General features: G+C 41.2%; 3 protein-coding genes across 4 annotated transcripts; 2 read left to right on the forward strand and 1 right to left on the reverse strand.

Moving 5' to 3' along the window:
- Window positions 1–245: 245 nt before the first annotated feature.
- LOC124486715 (aerolysin-like protein) lies at window positions 246–2917 on the reverse strand. 2 transcript variants are annotated; one of them, XM_047048485.1, is made up of 2 exons: window positions 2887–2917; window positions 246–1863 (listed from the first exon to the last, which is right to left on the reverse strand). In XM_047048485.1, exon 2 carries the CDS (start codon window positions 1841–1843, stop codon window positions 908–910), a length of 936 nt encoding a protein of 311 aa, XP_046904441.1. In that variant the 5' UTR covers window positions 1844–1863; window positions 2887–2917; the 3' UTR covers window positions 246–907. The 2 variants fall into 2 exon arrangements, with proteins under 2 accessions (XP_046904441.1, XP_046904440.1); XM_047048484.1 differs by lacking the exon at window positions 2887–2917 and adding an exon at window positions 2769–2827.
- Window positions 2918–11621: 8704 nt separating this feature from the next.
- On the forward strand, window positions 11622–13296 carry LOC124486682 (hemagglutinin/amebocyte aggregation factor-like). Its single transcript, XM_047048442.1, has 5 exons — window positions 11622–11735; window positions 11920–11998; window positions 12347–12535; window positions 12799–12951; window positions 13141–13296. Exons 1-5 carry the CDS (start codon window positions 11678–11680, stop codon window positions 13184–13186), a joined length of 525 nt encoding a protein of 174 aa, XP_046904398.1. The 5' UTR covers window positions 11622–11677; the 3' UTR covers window positions 13187–13296.
- On the forward strand, window positions 12373–16806 carry LOC124486681 (hemagglutinin/amebocyte aggregation factor-like). Its single transcript, XM_047048440.1, has 6 exons — window positions 12373–12390; window positions 15173–15261; window positions 15446–15524; window positions 15873–16061; window positions 16325–16477; window positions 16669–16806. The coding sequence occupies exons 2-6, from the start codon at window positions 15204–15206 to the stop codon at window positions 16712–16714; spliced, it is 525 nt and encodes a 174-aa protein (XP_046904396.1). The 5' UTR covers window positions 12373–12390; window positions 15173–15203; the 3' UTR covers window positions 16715–16806.
- Window positions 16807–17813: the final 1007 nt, after the last annotated feature.

The following is a 17813-nucleotide window of genomic DNA, read 5'->3' on the forward strand; positions in this document are numbered from 1 at the left end:
ATTGTAATTGTAGTTCCAGGGCATCACTTAGTGGTCACTTTTATGAACTGCCCCTGTGGAAAAAGACAAAATAAACAAACACCTTCAAGGGTGTCCACAATAGTAGAAAAATTGGTTTCTAGGAAACTGCAAGCTTCTCACGTCAGGCTAATTTCTCCAAGACTAAAATTGGATCAATTTGGAAAACTAAGTAGGTGTCCTTTGGAAAATTGTCATGAAGAAAAATATCACAAAGAAATGGGAATTGATAGATTTTATTTATGGATAGCCACAGCACACTTTTTTAATTGATACATACGGAAAGCAGGAAGGCTCAAACAGCAAATATAATTTGGTCAAGCACTTCTTTTAATGACTAAAATCATAGAGGAGACACTGCCTATCAATTTTCTAGGTGTCTTACATGAAGTAACATTGATATGAACAGGATTTTATACACCCTCAGGAGTCCTGCAACAGCAGACTTTAGGATTTGACACGTCATTTCAAAAAGCAATGTTTTTTGGGTTTTTTTCCATTTATACAGATGTTTTTGGGGGTGATACATTGAAATCAACGACTTATGTCATTAAAAAAAATGGTTTGGAAAAACTGTAAAAATATGTTTCTTTACAGTGTAACTTTACTAAAAGTCACCATTCTTCAAACGTAATCAAATAGTTCCCTATGTTGTCCCATGGTCTTCTTCACAAGTTACACACATCAGTTTAAACTATGGTTTCTTTGATGACATTGATCTGTCCTCAGATAACTAATTCTGACATCTAAATTATTCTTATGACTTATACAACAACATATCAAATGGCCGTCACATAAATCATTGTGAATCTGCCTACGCAACAGTTTAAGGATTTTACATTTACATTTTAGCAGACACTCTTATCCATAGCGACTTACAGTAAGTTTTTTACTTTGTAACTACTTTTACATCTGTGTAAGTGAGACCATAGTAGGTTCCACTGGTGTTAAACTTCAGAACACTGTTATTGAGACAGGTAATTTCCACTGTGGCAGTGTAGGGGAGATCAACTGTAACTCTACCAATAGTGACATCAACATGTAGGGTGTTCCCAGCAGGAACACTAACTGGAAAAGACATAGTCTCAGTAGTGGATGTCTCTTCTTCTAAGGTATGTGTGCTTTCTGTTCCCACCGTGAAGCTAAATCCAGTAGATACGTCTATTACCTCTGGAATTCCTGCTTTCACCTCAAAGTTAAAGCTTGTTTCTAACTTGTTGGTCACAGACCACAATGACTTTTTGGTGATCGTTTTAGAGGTTTCCAGTTTGTATTCTTGAGTGACAGTAGATTTGTTTATGTAGGTCATGGACTTGATTTCCTCAACAGCCACCTGGGGTATTACATTATGGAGTGTGGGATACTGGACATCCCTCAATACAGTAGACTTGATGGTATTAATGAATTTGAAACCTAAGGAATCAATGTCTGAACCAGACCTTCCACAAAGTCCAATGCAGATTCCAGAGCCAACATCAATAGGGTACTCAGTTTTCAGCCCCCATTCTGTCATTTGAGGAAAGAACTCCCGTGAGGAACTTGTTCGGAATTTAATAGCACCCAAACGTGTTCCAGCACCATTTCCCCACAGTGAAAGCTTGGTGATATGCTCTCCATCTCTGAACTCAAATTCAGAAAAATCCCCTGCAGGATTTCCAAATTCTTGGTTTTGACCATCAGTAAGCCAAATCTTCAAAGCCTTCACCCGCGAGCTCACAACCCACACCCATATCTTTTTCAGTGTTGCTCCACTGTTGTCACCACTGAAGTCAAAGGCAGAACCTCCTTGTCCTCCAATAACTAAGATGGGTGAAAGGTATGACATGTTCTTGATGTGATGTGAATCTTCAAAAGAAATGGAACACATTAATACATATTACAGGAATCTATATTTTATCAAAAAAGACATCCAGCATTTTCTCAACTCATCTAAAATGTTTCACCTGCACCAAAAACCTGCCTAATATAGACCACTCCAGATATTCAAAATGTATTTTGGCATTCACTCTGAAGGCTAACATAAAGGGGTTTTGGTTTTCTGATAACCAAATGGTGATTACAGCCTTTCAGCATGGAAACACCTGTAGCTTTGAAAAGTAACAAATCATCAACCTGCCGGAATCAAGTATTTTACAACTGCTCATTGCATTTCAATGAACTATACAACAATGTGCGCGTACAACAGCTAGTAATGTATTGTCTTGTCAAAAGCCCCAACGATACATTATTATTAATAAGGAAGAGCTATAGTGCATTCATGCCAGTCAGTTTTGTTCATTAATTTACTCATTAATATTATGAACATGGCTAGATACACAGCATGGCCATTTTTGGTGTGGTTTTGTCTGAACTTAAAGAAGAAAATTGCTGTTAAGTTAAATGGATTGTATAAATTAGCCAATTAGATAGGCCAACACGTCGTATTTTGCTGTCATGTTGAAATGCCATGTTATTATGATTTATGACATTTCCATAAGTCACTCAATTCACAATTATACAAAACTAAAGGGCGGCACATATTTGACCTATTAACTAACCATGGTCCAAGTTATTGATTTAGGTACTAAAAGGTTAAAACACGCACATCCAGTCCACCTACCAAAATGACAAAAGATGATATTCAAATATATAGCCTACAATAAAGTATGAACACTGGCTTTCTGCTTCCATGAAAAAGGCAGCAATTATTTAGCAAAGCGGAAGGTCTTCATAAGACGATAAAACATTTAGCACTAAACTAACATACTTACAGGGCCGTTGTGAATAAGTAGCAAAAGTTGTGATGTTCCTCACCAGACTGATTTTTCCAGATAACAGCTATACAATAAACGAAATCCATTAAATAGAGTTGTCCCTGCCCACACTTACCACCTTCTTGGAGAGAAGTAGTGGATGCATAGGCAGAAATCTCGGGGGGGACAGTGGGGACACGACCCCCCAATCCTGGGAAAAATAGGATTTGTCCCCTCCCAATAAATCACTGTAAACATAAGGAAATTTAAATCATATTAATAATATACATTTAACTTATTACAATGTAGGCCATGTGTTACAGCAGTCATTTTGGTGTGTCCCCCAGGAATTGCTCTTGAGAAAATGTCATATAATTGTCCCCCCCAAAATTGACAGCAGATTTTCGCCACTGAGTGGATGTGTCACAGACACACACCCAAATACACAGACTCAGATATGGTTCTTGGAAACTACCACAGAAAGACCTGATTAGGATCAGGTTTGCGATATGATCAGGCACCACCCTTAAATGTTAACACCATCTCTCAACAGATGAAAGGTTAAACTGTTAATTATTATAAGACCCTTTGTTGTAAAATTACGATGTGACTTTTAGCTTTTTAATTGCTCATTTCTTTTTTTTGAAAAATACATTTATCTAATAGCATTGCAAGGCAAGACAATATGACCCATTGGCTATGTAAATGTAGTCTTTAAAAATAAATCTTATTTGCAAATGTTTTTGGGAGAACGAAAGGTGAGGTGTAATTTTTAACCGTGTCCTACAGGGTTAAGAATGACCACAGAAATACCTGATTAGGATCAGGCTTGCGATATTCTGTCAACAGATGAAAGTTTAAACTCGAAATAATTATTTAAGAATCTGGCTGACATAACTTTAGGACTTTGCCTTCCAGTTTAATCATCTGTCACTGGCACCAGTTAATGCTTAAAGTGTATTTGGTGTATAGCAACTTTTGCAGAACCTGGTCACAAAGTCCTTCACAAAAAACTAAAAAATGGAGAAAGACAAGAGTTTTCATGGATTTAGCCTACTTACATTTTACATTTAGACAAATCATTAATTTGCTCCTGGCTGCCTCCCACCCTGGACCCTATGCAGTTTGCATACCGGTCCAACAGGTCTACAGACGATGCCATGATGCCATCGCACTGACTATGCACACCGCTCTCTACCACCTGGACAAAGGGAATAGGTATGTGAGGATGCTGTTCATTGACTACAGCTCAGCAGTCAATATCATCATCCCCTACAAACTCGTCTCCAAGCTTGAGGACCGGGGACTAAGCACCTCCCTATGCAAGTGGATCTTCAACTTCCTGATGAGGAGGCCACAAGTGGTGAGAATCGGTGACCTCGTTCACACTGATCACCAATACAGACAACCCCCAGGGCTGTGTGCTTAGCCCTCTCCTGTTCTCCTTGTTCACACATGACTGTGCGGCAACGCACAGTTCCAACCTCCTCGTTAAGTTTGTTGACGACACAACCATTGTGGGCCTCATCTCTGACCGTGAAGAGTCAGCCTACAGAGAGAAGGTTTATACCCTGACATCATGGTGGCAGGGCAATAACCTCTCTCTCAAGGCAAGACTAAGGAGATGATTGTTTACTATAGGAGGGGGCAGAATGAGGAGCATGCACCCCTTCACATCAATGGATCAGAAGTGGAAAAGGTCAGCTGCTTCAGGTTCCTCGGGGTGAACATCAGAAATGATCTCACCTGGTCTGCTCACACGGACAAGGTGGTCAAAGCGGCCTGGAAACGCCTCTTTCCTGAGGAGACTGAAGAAGTTTGGCATGGACTTAGTCATCCTTACTAACTTCTACAGTTGCACAATAGAGAGCATACTGATTGATTGGTTGCATTACAGTGTGGAATGGAGCTGCACAGACAGGGACCCCAAGGTCCTACGCAGTGTGGTCAGAATTCATCATCGGCAGGAAGCTCCCAGCCCTACAGGACACCTACCACACACTATGCCTCAAGAAAGCTGTCAGGATTCTAAAATACTGTCAGGGCCTCATGTACTAACGCTTTTGCGCCCACTTCAGGCGCATTTGTTTCGCAATTTGCGCTTAAAAGCATGGCGAGGTATGTACAAACATGCCGCATTGAGGTAAAAGCGCAGACTGCCTGTCGCGGGAACTGAAAATGGCAAATTAGGCTTTTCCGTGTCATGCATATGCATTCACGGGAAGGTCAGGGGAAAGTGGGAGTTTCCCATTAAGATATGGGAGGAGATGCGCAAAGTGCGCCTAATTATGTATTCAGCGGTAAGCGCACTTCTATTTTGCGTTGAAAATTCTCCGCCTGTTAAAATCAGGCGTAAGGATGCGCATATGCCTCCTGATGAAATGGTAGCCGTAACCCTATGGAGCTAGAAAGCTGACAAAAGTATCTGAATTTGAATATTTGAATTACAAATAATTCAGATATTATATATTCAACAGAAAAATATTTCAGTTTTATGAAATTCGACATACAAATATTTCAGATCTTTCACATTCAAATTCAGATACTTTTGTCAGCTTTCTAGCTCCATACACGTGTGTGGTCTCTCACAGTTCTTATAAAAGAAGATCTTATAAAATCTAAAAAATTGTTTAGTGTCCCCAGCATTAGGTTTGAGATCTAGGTTGCTCATTTGGAGTATGGTTTGTTTATTCTTTTAATACATTTGGCTAAGTTTGCAAAATAAGAGTCAGTATAAGAAAGAAGTATTACATCAAAAAGCTCAAAGCTTAAAGATTAATACTTTTCTTACTGAGTGCAGTCAGGGAATAAAACCCACAAATAAACATAATCTTGATATTACTGTCCAGTCTTACTTTTACCGGGCCACACTTATGTTATGCCAGGTTGCTTTGCATTGTCTTGTCCTAAGCATTTCAGTGCACAGTCTGACCCTTTGTTGTTCTTTGCATCTGACAATAAAATATTTGAACTTGAACTCTTTGTCACGGTGCAGGGGGGAGGACCCAAACGCAGGAAGAGAGGCAGACAGGATTCCAAGAAAAATTTGTTTTATCTTCTCAAACTGGGAAAAGGCTGGGTTCTGACAGGTACATTATGACAAAGTCAAGACAAGGACAGGACACAAAATAGGAACCTAAATACACAGCCAAACAAGACACAGGTGGACACAATAACACCAACGAGCGAACAGAAACGAACGCAGCAATCAACAAGACCATAAGACAGAACACTAGGAAACAACAGGGTAGGGAAAAACAGAACTAAACAATAGGCACAACCGTAGCCTTGACATTAAAAGCGATTTAATTGGGTGTGCTTGTGTTAGCAAGGCACACTATTTTATCTCACATATATATTTATTTCTTTATTGGGTGTGCTTTGTTGAGGTTCAAATTTGGGTGGAGAAGAATGAGGTGAAATGCCAGATCAAGTTCTTTGTAGTCTTATAAGATAACAAATTATACAAATCAAACACTGAATACAATACACCATGGTTTCTCGATCTAAATCGGCGATACCAGTCAATGTTACCAGTCTTGTTTTGAAGAGTAAACAAAGGCCCTCGTGAGAATAGTCTTGACAGAAGTCAGAGAAAGAGTTCTGCCCAGTCCAATTCTGCCTGACCTGTGCAGGGCACACAAGTATTGCACCACTCCTGAGACGAAGGTGTTTGTCAGGTGAGTATGGAGTTAGATTAGTTTCATAATTCAAACAAACAAACGCAACACGATTCAAACAAACTTAACACGATCCAAACAAACGTAACACGATTCATACAAACATAACACGATTCAAACAAACAAACGTAACACGATTCAAACAAACGTAACACGATTCACAAATGTATTTCGTGATTCACAAATGTAACGCGATTCACAAATAAATGACCCTATTACATTCGTTTGCAACCTGACAAACACAAGTTACAAATCCCTGCATTCGTTGGTGTGAATCCTTGCATTCGTTCGTGTGAATTTTTGGAACTTTCCTGACGCGCTTTGATCCACAAATGCATTTTTTCTAAAAGATATCCTCTGCAGCTTATCAGATCGTCTCTTCCAATTTTAGCCAATCACATTAACGTGTCTATGTGGACTTCAACAACCTGCCATAATGACGGACATCGTCTCCTTCAGATCACGAGCAATGTCGTCTGGTAGCATGTAGGTGAAATATTGCTTGTTAATCTTATTAAACCGATGATCATACCTGATTAAATATTGTTGAGAATGGCAGGATTCATGTTTAGTCATTTTCCGTGTTTCCTAGGCTAACGCAGAGCCCGTCTACCCATATTAGACATTCTCCGGTGATTGGCTAAAATTGGAGACATCTGATAGGCTGCAGAGGATATCTTTTAGAAAAAATGCATTTGTGGATCAAAGCGCGTCAGGAAAGTTCCAAAAATCCACATGAACGAATGCAAGGATTCACACCAACGAATGCAGGGATTTGTAACTTGTGTTTGTCAGGTTGCAAACTAATGTAATAGGGTCATTTTTGTGAATCGCATTACATTTGTGAATCACGAAATACATTTGTGAATCGTGTTACGTTTGTTTGAATCGTGTTACGTTTGTTTGAATCGTGTTATGTTTGTATGAATCGTGTTACGTTTGTTTGGATCGTGTTAAGTTTGTTTGAATTGTGTTGCGTTTGTTTGTTTGAATTATGAAACTAATCTAACTCCATAGGTGAGGGGGGGGGGGCAGAGGTCTGATGATGTTGACCGGGTGCAAAAGGATACATCCTCCTACGAGCAAAGGGATACATCCTCCACTGCCTAAAACCAGTTCTGTCTCCTCCTCTAGACCCACAGAGTTGAGTGACCTAATGCATCTTTTATTAGTGTTGACTCAAGAGTTGTGAGGCCCATTGTACCCTCTCCTTGTCCCATGGTGCGGTCATGGTGTGGTCCTCTCGCCCCCCCTGTCAGTATGCTGACTTATTGCATTCTTTTTCTCACGAAAAGATACATTCTCTTGAGAATTACCCCTTTCTCCGCTTCTCTCAGACATTGTCACATGCTGGTGCATAATCATATGTTTGGAATATAAGTTAATCATTATCATCACTTATTTTATCTGAAGCATTGATTATATCCGGAATACATGTTCAGCATTGTAATTACACATTTTGGTATATCTGAAGTATTGATTGTCTCCCGGATGACCGAGCTTCTCACCCTATCTCTAAGGGAGAGCCCGGACACCCTGCGGAGAAAGCTCATTTCGGCCGCTTGTCGCAATCTCGTTCTTTCGGTCACTACCCATAGTTCGTGACCATAGGTGAGGGTAGGAACATAGATCGACTGGTAAATAGAGAGATTCGCCTTTCGACTCAGCTCCTTCTTCACCACGACGGACCGATGCAGAGCCCGCATCACTGCGGACGCCGCACCGATCCGCCTGTCGACCTCGCGCTCCATTCTTCCCTCACTCGTGAACAAGACCCCGAGATACTTGAACTCCTCCGCTTGGTTCAGGATCTCCTCCCCGACCCGGAGATGGCACTCCACCCTTTTCCGGTCGATTACCATGGCCTCAGATTTGGAGGTGCTGATTCGCATCCCAGCCGCTTCACATTCGGTTGCGAACCGCTCCAGTGAGAGCTGAAGGTCACGGCCTGATGAAGCCAACAGGACCACATCATCCACAAAAAGCAGCGACCCGATCCTGAGGTCACCAAACCGGACCCCCTCAACACCCTGGCTGCGCCTAGAAATTCTGTCCATATAGGTAATGAATAGAATCGGTGACATAGGGCAGCCCTGGCGGAGTCCAACCCTCACCGGAAACAAGTTCGACTTACTACCGGCAATGTGGACCAAACTCTGGCACCGATCGTACAGGGACCGGACAGCCCCGATCAGGAAATCCGGTACCCCGTACTCTTGGAGCACCCCCCACATGAGCCCCCAAGGGACACGGTCGAACGCCTTTTCCAAATCCACAAAACATGTGTAGACTGGTTGGGCGAACTCCCATTTACCCTCCAGGACTCCGCGGAGGGTATAAAGCTGGTCCACTGTTCCACGGCCAGGACGAAAACCACATTGCTCCTCCTGAATCCGAGGTTCGACAATCCGACGGACCCTCCTCTCCAGGACCCCTGAATAGACTTTCCCAGGGAGGCTGAGGAGTGTGATCCCCCTAAAGTTGGAGCACACCCTCCGGTCCCCCTTTTTAAAGAGGGGAACCACCACCCCGGTCTGCCAGTCCAGAGGCACTGTCCCCGATGTCCATGCGATGTTGCAGAGTCGTGTCAACCAAGACAGCCCTACAAAATCCAGAGCCTTAAGGAACTCCGGGCGGACCTCATCCACCCCAGGGGCCCTGCCACCGCAGAGTTTTTTAACCACCTCGGCGACCTCAGCCCCAGAGATAGAAGGGCCCCCCCCGATGTCCCCAGCCTCCACGTCGGAAAGCGTGTTGGTGGAATTAAGGAGGTCTTCGAAGTATTCCTTCCATCGATCCCGATTCCAATATGTGAATTCAGCAAATTAATTTAAGAAGCTCATTTTAATTTAGTGTCATATCCATATCATTATTCTGGTTTCTATAGCTAGGACCTATCGTTCCTAATTACGTTTACTAGCCTACTACTAGGCCCAAAAAAACTTTAAAGTTAGCAGGTGTATAAGATTACGCTACGACAAAATTGACCTGTAAATAAATACTGTCACACTGGTAGTTGTTGCAGTTGATTGCCAAACACTGCATTCTTTGAGGTCACTTGGACTTCTACAGGTACGTACCTGTACAGTCTTCGTTTGTTTTAATCGTCTGCAAGCAAAAAAAAAAGGCTACTCCCCAGGGTACTAACTCGGGGCTCTGGAAGTCCGTTTGGCAATCCTGTGTACATGGGAAATTGTAATTAAGGGTAGCTCTTTTAAACACCGGCTATAGTAGGTAGCCTTTACCACGCCGTGTTTACCTCAAAAGCGGCCGGCCAGAAGTAGTTACATCTGTTTTGTAGAACCCGGAAGAATGTTGCGCATAACCCCTATTAAATTACGTTTTGGTGGCAAGAAGTGCCTTGTGTGGTCCTAAGGGAACCCAGTACTAGCTTGACGTCACAACGTCATCACACGTTAGCAACGACGCATAGATACGATAAGTTATGGTGGCCGACATGTGCAACGCGCTGCAAACTAAGAAAACAGATGCAAATAGACAAAACACAAGCAAATTAAGAAAACATCTTAATTAATTTGACAACGCATGCGCAGCATTCAGCAAACGCGCACAACCAAATACATAAACGCGCTGCGTTTTTGGTTTGCGTGCTTTCGTTTTTGCAACGCGTTTATTTATTTGCTATGCGTTTATGTATTTGGTTGTGTTGTGTGTATTTGCAGCGCGTTTTCTGAATGCTGCGCAAGTGTCATGAAGGTGTTTTCTTAATTTGCTTGTGTTTTGTCTATTTGCATGTGTTTTCTTAAGTTGCAGCGTGTTTGCACATGTCGGCCACCATACAATACACTGAAGTTGCTGTTCATTCTCATTAGGTGCGTTCGACATGACCCGACTTCATGCAGCGCACGCAGCCGGCTGCAGGCGGCTTACTTGAAAAAGTGCATTCTGGTTAGACTTTTTGTCCGACTTGAGACGGCGCCGAGAACACGTCACTGTGACGTCGCCATTAAAGTACCGTGAGATCGATTCGAGAACTGCCGGCTGTGTAGCCGAGCGCATTTTCTCAAGAGCAACTGCACGGGTTCAAGTGACGATGGGCCTACAGCTATTTCATGATTGGCCAGACTCACACACGGCAACTTAGACGCGTGTTTTGTATTTATTCTGACACCATCAGTTTCGTTAATGCCTAAATTTGGACCAAACTGTTTAATTGTTAACAAAATGTATGGAAGAAAGGGTTTTACTCCGCCTCTTCACTAACGGAAAGACTACGCTTAAATATATTAATAGAGTAAAGTAAGCAAACAGCGTTTAATCGGCCGTGACTGACATCAATGCAGCAAACCACGAGAAGCTGAAATGTCCGACTTCACAGAGCCATTTTCAACTCCTCCCCAACTGCAAGCGGCCACTCTCGCCGGTCGTTGTCCGGCGCAGTCCATGTCGAACGCACCTATTATCAAGGTTCCATACTGAGACTGGTATTTCTGGCAATTCAGTCATCTTTCATAGGCCATCAGAATACATCAACGTTTTTCAGTGATCTTTGGTCATTTTACATACCTTTTGAAAAAAGTCGTACCACCTCTTCCACCTCACCTGTCTTGGGGCTGGCCTGTTGCCTGCATCAGCAACCTTTCAGTTACTAGTCCAACGCTTTAACCACTCGGACCACCCTGCCGCCCCTTGAAATGCTGACTGCAGGAATGTCACCAGAGTTGTTCCCAGAGAATTTAATGTTAATTGTTCTACCATAAGCTACCTCCAATGTCGTTTTAGAGAATTTAGCAGTATGTCCAACCGGCCTCACAACTGCAGACCACATGTAAGCATGCCAGCCCAGGATCTCCACATCCGGATCCTTCACCTGCCAGAAAGTCTGACACCAGCCACCCGGACAGCTGATGAAACTAAGTATTTCTGTCTGTAATAAAGCCCTTTTGTGGAGGAAAAACTCATTCTGATTGTGGATGGATGGGCTCACGCCCTTCCAAGCAAACCCATGGCTGAGCCCCCGCCCAATCATGTGAAATTTATAGATTAGGATTTCAATTGACTGATTTCCTTATATTTTACTGTAACTCAGTAAAATCATTGAAATTGTTGCATGTTTTTTTCAGTTCAGTATAACTTGAGTTACACCTGCAATGCACCTGCTCAAACACTGAGATTTCACACGTATGTGGCCTAACGTCCAGCAAGGATACAGATTGCGTCTGTCTATAAATGGAGCACCAACCTTGCTGAGTTTAGTTTGTTCTCCTCAAAACCCTCTGAAAAACCATGAAGAGAGCCGACGTCTTTATTCTGCTTCTTGCTGGTGTGTTGGTCAACGGAAAAGGTATGCTTCATGTCACGTGTGAGGTTGTCGATTAAAGCCTGAGCATATGTGTAGCAGATAGCAACTCAAATTGTGGACTTACATTTTGAGTGTGTGGTCAGAAATCTCCCCCAAAAAAGGAGGAGGTGCTGTTTACTATGTTAATCAAATATGTTTTTCTTGTGCCATTGTTTGTGTGTTGCAGACCTCCGCTGGCAGAACAACTATGACGAGCCGTTATTCTTTAATTGCCAATCAGGACAATCTATCTCTTACATAGCTAGGTGATTCCTTACATTCCGTAGAAGCACAGACATTCCGTAGACTCACAAGCACAGATTTCCAAATCAAAGTGTGCTTTTTGCTGCTGTTGTGCTAAGTTAACCCTAACCCTTTCTCAAACCCTAGCAAGCTGTTGCATATTACAGAGTTGCTGTTAATTCAGATTGACATTTTTCCATTTTGAGAAAATAAACTGTGGTTTAGCTCTGTATTTTGGATGTATGTTATTGCAATTGCATTCTGGACAAAATTGGTTGGGCAACAATAAAACCTTCAACCTGCATAAATGTTTGTTTTCGTATAAATTCAACTATTAATTTGTGCATTGTAATGTATTTATCCAATTTTAGTGAGCATCACAACAAACATGAAGACCGTGTGTGGGACTTTAGGTGCAAAGCCACGTTTGACTCAGCAACCACCTGCTTTACATCTTCCTACGTAAATGGCTTCGACAAACCTTTGAGCTACCAATGTCCAACCTCTCAGGTCATTACAGGGATGCACAGCTATCATGAGAACAAGCATGAGGACAGAAGGTGAGATGTAAATGAATCACTAATAACATGAAATAAATACAATTCTTCAAGAAATGACTGTCAAATCAAACACAATAACTAGTGCTTTACAATGATGGTGACATTTAGAGACATATGGGGATTAAATGGTGCAAAATCTTCCTAGAGGTGACACAGGGTTGACGGAGGCACTGTTTTTGTTGAACAACCCTACTATAATGTGAATTGCAAGGTCAATACAAAACATATATCACAATTCAAACCTCATTTCCACCATTGTACAGATGGAAGTTCACCTGCTGTGGAGCCAGCAACTTCTGTACTGATACCTGCCAGTGGACAAACTACGTAAACTCGTTTGATGAGGCCTTCGCTTTTGATGTCCCACTAAATACCTACCTGATTGGAGCTGAAAGCTACCATGAAAACAAGCATGAGTGAGTATGATTATTCAAGTACTGTATGCTAATGTAAAGATTCCAAGTATTTTCTCTTTCTCTGTGTGTGTGTTTCTACAGTATATGTGTGTCATATTTTTGCTTTTGGATTAAACAAGCTTCAGCAAAGGATGAATTGACTACAAAACTAACAGGAACAAAATGTCTGTTTGTCTTGTGTACTTTCAGAGATCGTCGCTGGAAATATCAATATTGTACCAGAAAGTCATGCTGAATCTATAACTGATTCTTCGAACAATCAGATTATTTTATCCATTGTTGTCTCTTGATAATCTTGAAAGAAATTCATGATTAAAGATTCTTGCATTAAATTATTGTGTTTTATATCACGTTTTAATGATTGATTGTGCTTGGTTTTTGGTAAGATATAAACTCTATGCAGTACTGTAATGGACGGCAAATGGTTATCTCAGACAATAATTACTAAAACATCTATTGTTTGCTTCCCTTCTGTTGTAAATAATCAACCAATAAATAGATTTTACTGACAAATAAACATTTTCAAAGATATTGTCAGTCTTGTGTAATTGTGGAACTACTGTTACAGCCAACCACTGATCCCCTGGGAAAGAAATTATTACTTGCTTCCCCGTAAACCATGAGAATGACTTTAGAGGGATAATTCATCAAAACAAAAACCCTTTCTTTGTGAAATTTTGCAAAGTATACTGAACGTCGGAGACTTCAGAAACTGTCTGAAATGTCCTTAGATAAACCATGACTGCAAAGCTGACCTAAGTTGAACTCAGAACCCAGACTGACATGGGACACCCCAGTAGCCATGAGACGGAAAGTAATAGAACAAACTCTCTAGGGAACTTGCTAGCCTGTTTATGATTGATAAGGGAGCAATAAGTAACTTGTGAGCTCTACCCCTGCCCAAATTAGGAGATAGAAAACTGGTACATTAAACAGAAGTGACGACACACACACACGTGACTGATAACAGACATGCCATAACAGGATGTTTCTCTGTCTACTCAGGATTGGGAGGGGGCGATATGTTGAGTGTATAAAGTGATCTCCTGTTTTTGCTCTGTGCCTTTTATGCCAGCAATGCCGTGCACTCTCTACCAGGGCTGTCATGTGGATTGCCCATTCATTTGTAAACCATGTATTAAGATTAATTTAACCAGTTTGTACTTTGATTCAGAAAATGACAACCCGTGCCTCGTTAAAATCTTCAGAATTTAGCCCCCAAAAATATAAATGCAACATGTAAAGTGTTGGTCTCGTGTTTCATAAGCTGAAATAACAGATCCCAGAAATTGTCAATGTGCATAAAAAGCTTATTTCTCTGAAACTGTGTTTACATCCCCGTTAGTGAGCATTTCTCCATTTCCAAGATAATCCATCCACCTTACAGGTGTGGCCAAATAAAAGGCCAATGAAAATGAGCAGTTTTGTCACGTAACACATGCCACAGATGTCTCAAGCGTTGAGGGAGAGTGCAATTTTAACTAGGCAAGACAGTTAAGACCAAATTCTTATTTTCAATGACGGGCCTAGAAACAGTGGGTTAACTGCCTTGATCAGGGGCAGAACGACAGATTTTGTCAGCTCAGGGATTCAATCTTGCAACCTTTCAGTTACTAGTCCAACGCTTTAACCACTCGGGCCACCCTGCCGCCTCATGAAATGCTGACTGCAGGAATACCCACCAGAGATGTTGCCAGAGAATTGAATGTTAATTTCTGTACCATAAGCTGCCTCCAACGTCATTTTAGAGAATTTAGCAGTATGTGCAACTGGCCTTACAACCAAAGACCACATGTAAGCATGCCAGCCCAGGATCTCAACATCCGGATCCTTCCTCTGCCAGATAGTCTGACACCAGCCACCCGGACAGCGGATGAAACTGAGTATTTCTGTCTGTAATAAAGCCCTTTTGTGGAGAAAAACTCATTCTGATTGTGGATGGATGGGCCTATGCCCTTTCAAGCCCACCCATGGCTGAGGCCCCCGCCCAATCATGTGAAATTTATAGATTAGGATTTCAATTGACTGATTTCCTTATATTTTACTGTAACTCAGTAAAATCGTTGAAATTGTTGCATGTTTTTTTCAGTTCAGTATAACTTGAGTTACACCTGCAATGCACCTGCTCAAACACTGAGATTTCACACGTATGTGGCCTAACGTCCAGCAAGGATACAGATTGCGTCTGTCTATAAATGGAGCACCAACCTTGCTGAGTTTAGTTTGTTCTCCTCAAAACCCTCTGAAAAGCCATGAAGAGAGCCGACGTCTTTATTCTGCTTCTTGCTGGTGTGTTGGTCAACGGAAAAGGTATGCTTCATGTCACGTGTGAGGTTGTCGATTAAAGCCTGAGCATATGTGTAGCAGATAGCAACTCAAATTGTGGACTTACATTTTGAGTGTGTGGTCAGAAATCTCCCCCCAAAAAGGAGGAGGTGCTGTTTACTATGGTAATCAAATATGTTTTTCTTGTGCCATTGTTTGTGTGTTGCAGACCTCCGCTGGCAGAACAACTATGACGAGCCGTTATTCTTTAATTGCCAATCAGGACAATCTATCTCTTACATAGCGAGGTGAATCCTTACATTCCGTAGAAGCACAGACATTCCGTAGACTCACAAGCACAGATTTCCAAATCAAAGTGTGCTTTTTGCTGCTGTTGTGCTAAGTTAACCCTAACCCTTTCTCAAACCCTAGCAAGCTGTTGCATATAACAGAGTTGCTGTTAATTCAGATTGACATTTTTCCATTTTGAGAAAATAAACTGTGGTTTAGCTCTGTATTTTGGATGTATGTTATTGCAATTGCATTCTGGACAAAATTGGTTGGTGAACAATAAAACCTTCAACCTGCATAAATGTTTGTTTTCGTATAAATTCAACTATTAATTTGTGCATTGTAATGTATTTATCCAATTTTAGTGAGCATCACAACAAACATGAAGACCGTGTGTGGGACTTTAGGTGCAAAGCCACGTTTGACTCAGCAACCACCTGCTTTACATCTTCCTACGTAAATGGCTTCGACAAACCTTTGAGCTACCAATGTCCAACCTCTCAGGTCATTACAGGGATGCACAGCTATCATGAGAACAAGCATGAGGACAGAAGGTGAGATGTAAATGAATCACTAATAACATGAAATAAATACAATTCTTCAAGAAATGACTGTCAAATCAAACACAATAACTAGTGCTTTACAATGATGGTGACATTTAGAGACATATGGGGATTAAATGGTGCAAAATCTTCCTAGAGGTGACACAGGGTTGACGGAGGCACTGTTTTTGTTGAACAACCCTACTATAATGTGAATTGCAAGGTCAATACAAAACATATATCACAATTCAAACCTCATTTCCACCATTGTACAGATGGAAGTTCACCTGCTGTGGAGCCAGCAACTTCTGTACTGATACCTGCCAGTGGACAAACTACGTAAACTCGTTTGATGAGGCCTTCGCTTTTGATGTCCCACTAAATACCTACCTGATTGGAGCTGAAAGCTACCATGAAAACAAGCATGAGTGAGTATGATTATTCATTGGTACTGTATGCTAATGTAAAGATTCCAAGTATTTTCTCTTTCTCTGTGTGTGTGTTTCTACAGTATATGTGTGTCATATTTTTGCTTTTGGATTAAACAAGCTTCAGCAAAGGATGAATTGACTACAAAACTAACAGGAACAAAATGTCTGTTTGTCTTGTGTACTTTCAGAGATCGTCGCTGGAAATATCAATACTGTACCAGAAAGTCATGCTGAATCTATAACTGATTCTTCGAACAATCAGATTATTTTATCCATTGTTGTCTCTTGATAATCTTGAAAGAAATTCATGATTAAAGATTCTTGCATTAAATTATTGTGTTTTATATCACGTTTTAATGATTGATTGTGCTTGGTTTTTGGTAAGATATAAACTCTATGCAGTACTGTAATGGACGGCAAATGGTTATCTCAGACAATAATTACTAAAACATCTATTGTTTGCTTCCCTTCTGTTGTAAATAATCAACCAATAAATAGATTTTACTGACAAATAAACATTTTCAAAGATATTGTCAGTCTTGTGTAATTGTGGAACTACTGTTACAGCCAAACACTGATCCCCTGGGAAAGAAATTATTACTTGCTTCCCCGTAAACCATGAGAATGACTTTAGAGGGATAATTCATCAAAACAAAAACCCTTTCTTTGTGAAATTTTGCAAAGTATACTGAACGTCGGAGACTTCAGAAACTGTCTGAAATGTCCTTAGATAAACCATGACTGCAAAGCTGACCTAAGTTGAACTCAGAACCCAGACTGACATGGGACACCCCAGTAGCCATGAGACGGAAAGTAATAGAACAAATCTCTAGGGAACTTGCTAGCCTGTTTATGATTGATAAGGGAGCAATAAGTAACTTGTGAGCTCTACCCCTGCCCAAATTAGGAGATAGAAAACTGGTACATTAAACAGAAGTGACGACACACACACACGTGACTGATAACAGACATGCCATAACAGGATGTTTCTCTGTCTACTCAGGATTGGGAGGGGGCGATATGTTGAGTGTATAAAGTGATCTCCTGTTTTTGCTCTGTGCCTTTTATGCCAGCAATGCCGTGCACTCTCTACCAGGGCTGTCATGTGGATTGCCCATTCATTTGTAAACCATGTATTAAGATTAATTTAACCAGTTTGTACTTTGATTCAGAAAATGACAACCCGTGCCTCGTTAAAATCTTCAGAATTTAGCCCCCAAAAATATAAATGCAACATGTAAAGTGTTGGTCTCGTGTTTCATAAGCTGAAATAACAGATCCCAGAAATTGTCAATGTGCATAAAAAGCTTATTTCTCTGAAACTGTGTTTACA

The sequence above is a fragment of the Hypomesus transpacificus genome, chromosome 24, assembly GCF_021917145.1.
Source record: "Hypomesus transpacificus isolate Combined female chromosome 24, fHypTra1, whole genome shotgun sequence".
NCBI lineage: Eukaryota > Metazoa > Chordata > Actinopteri > Osmeriformes > Osmeridae > Hypomesus > Hypomesus transpacificus.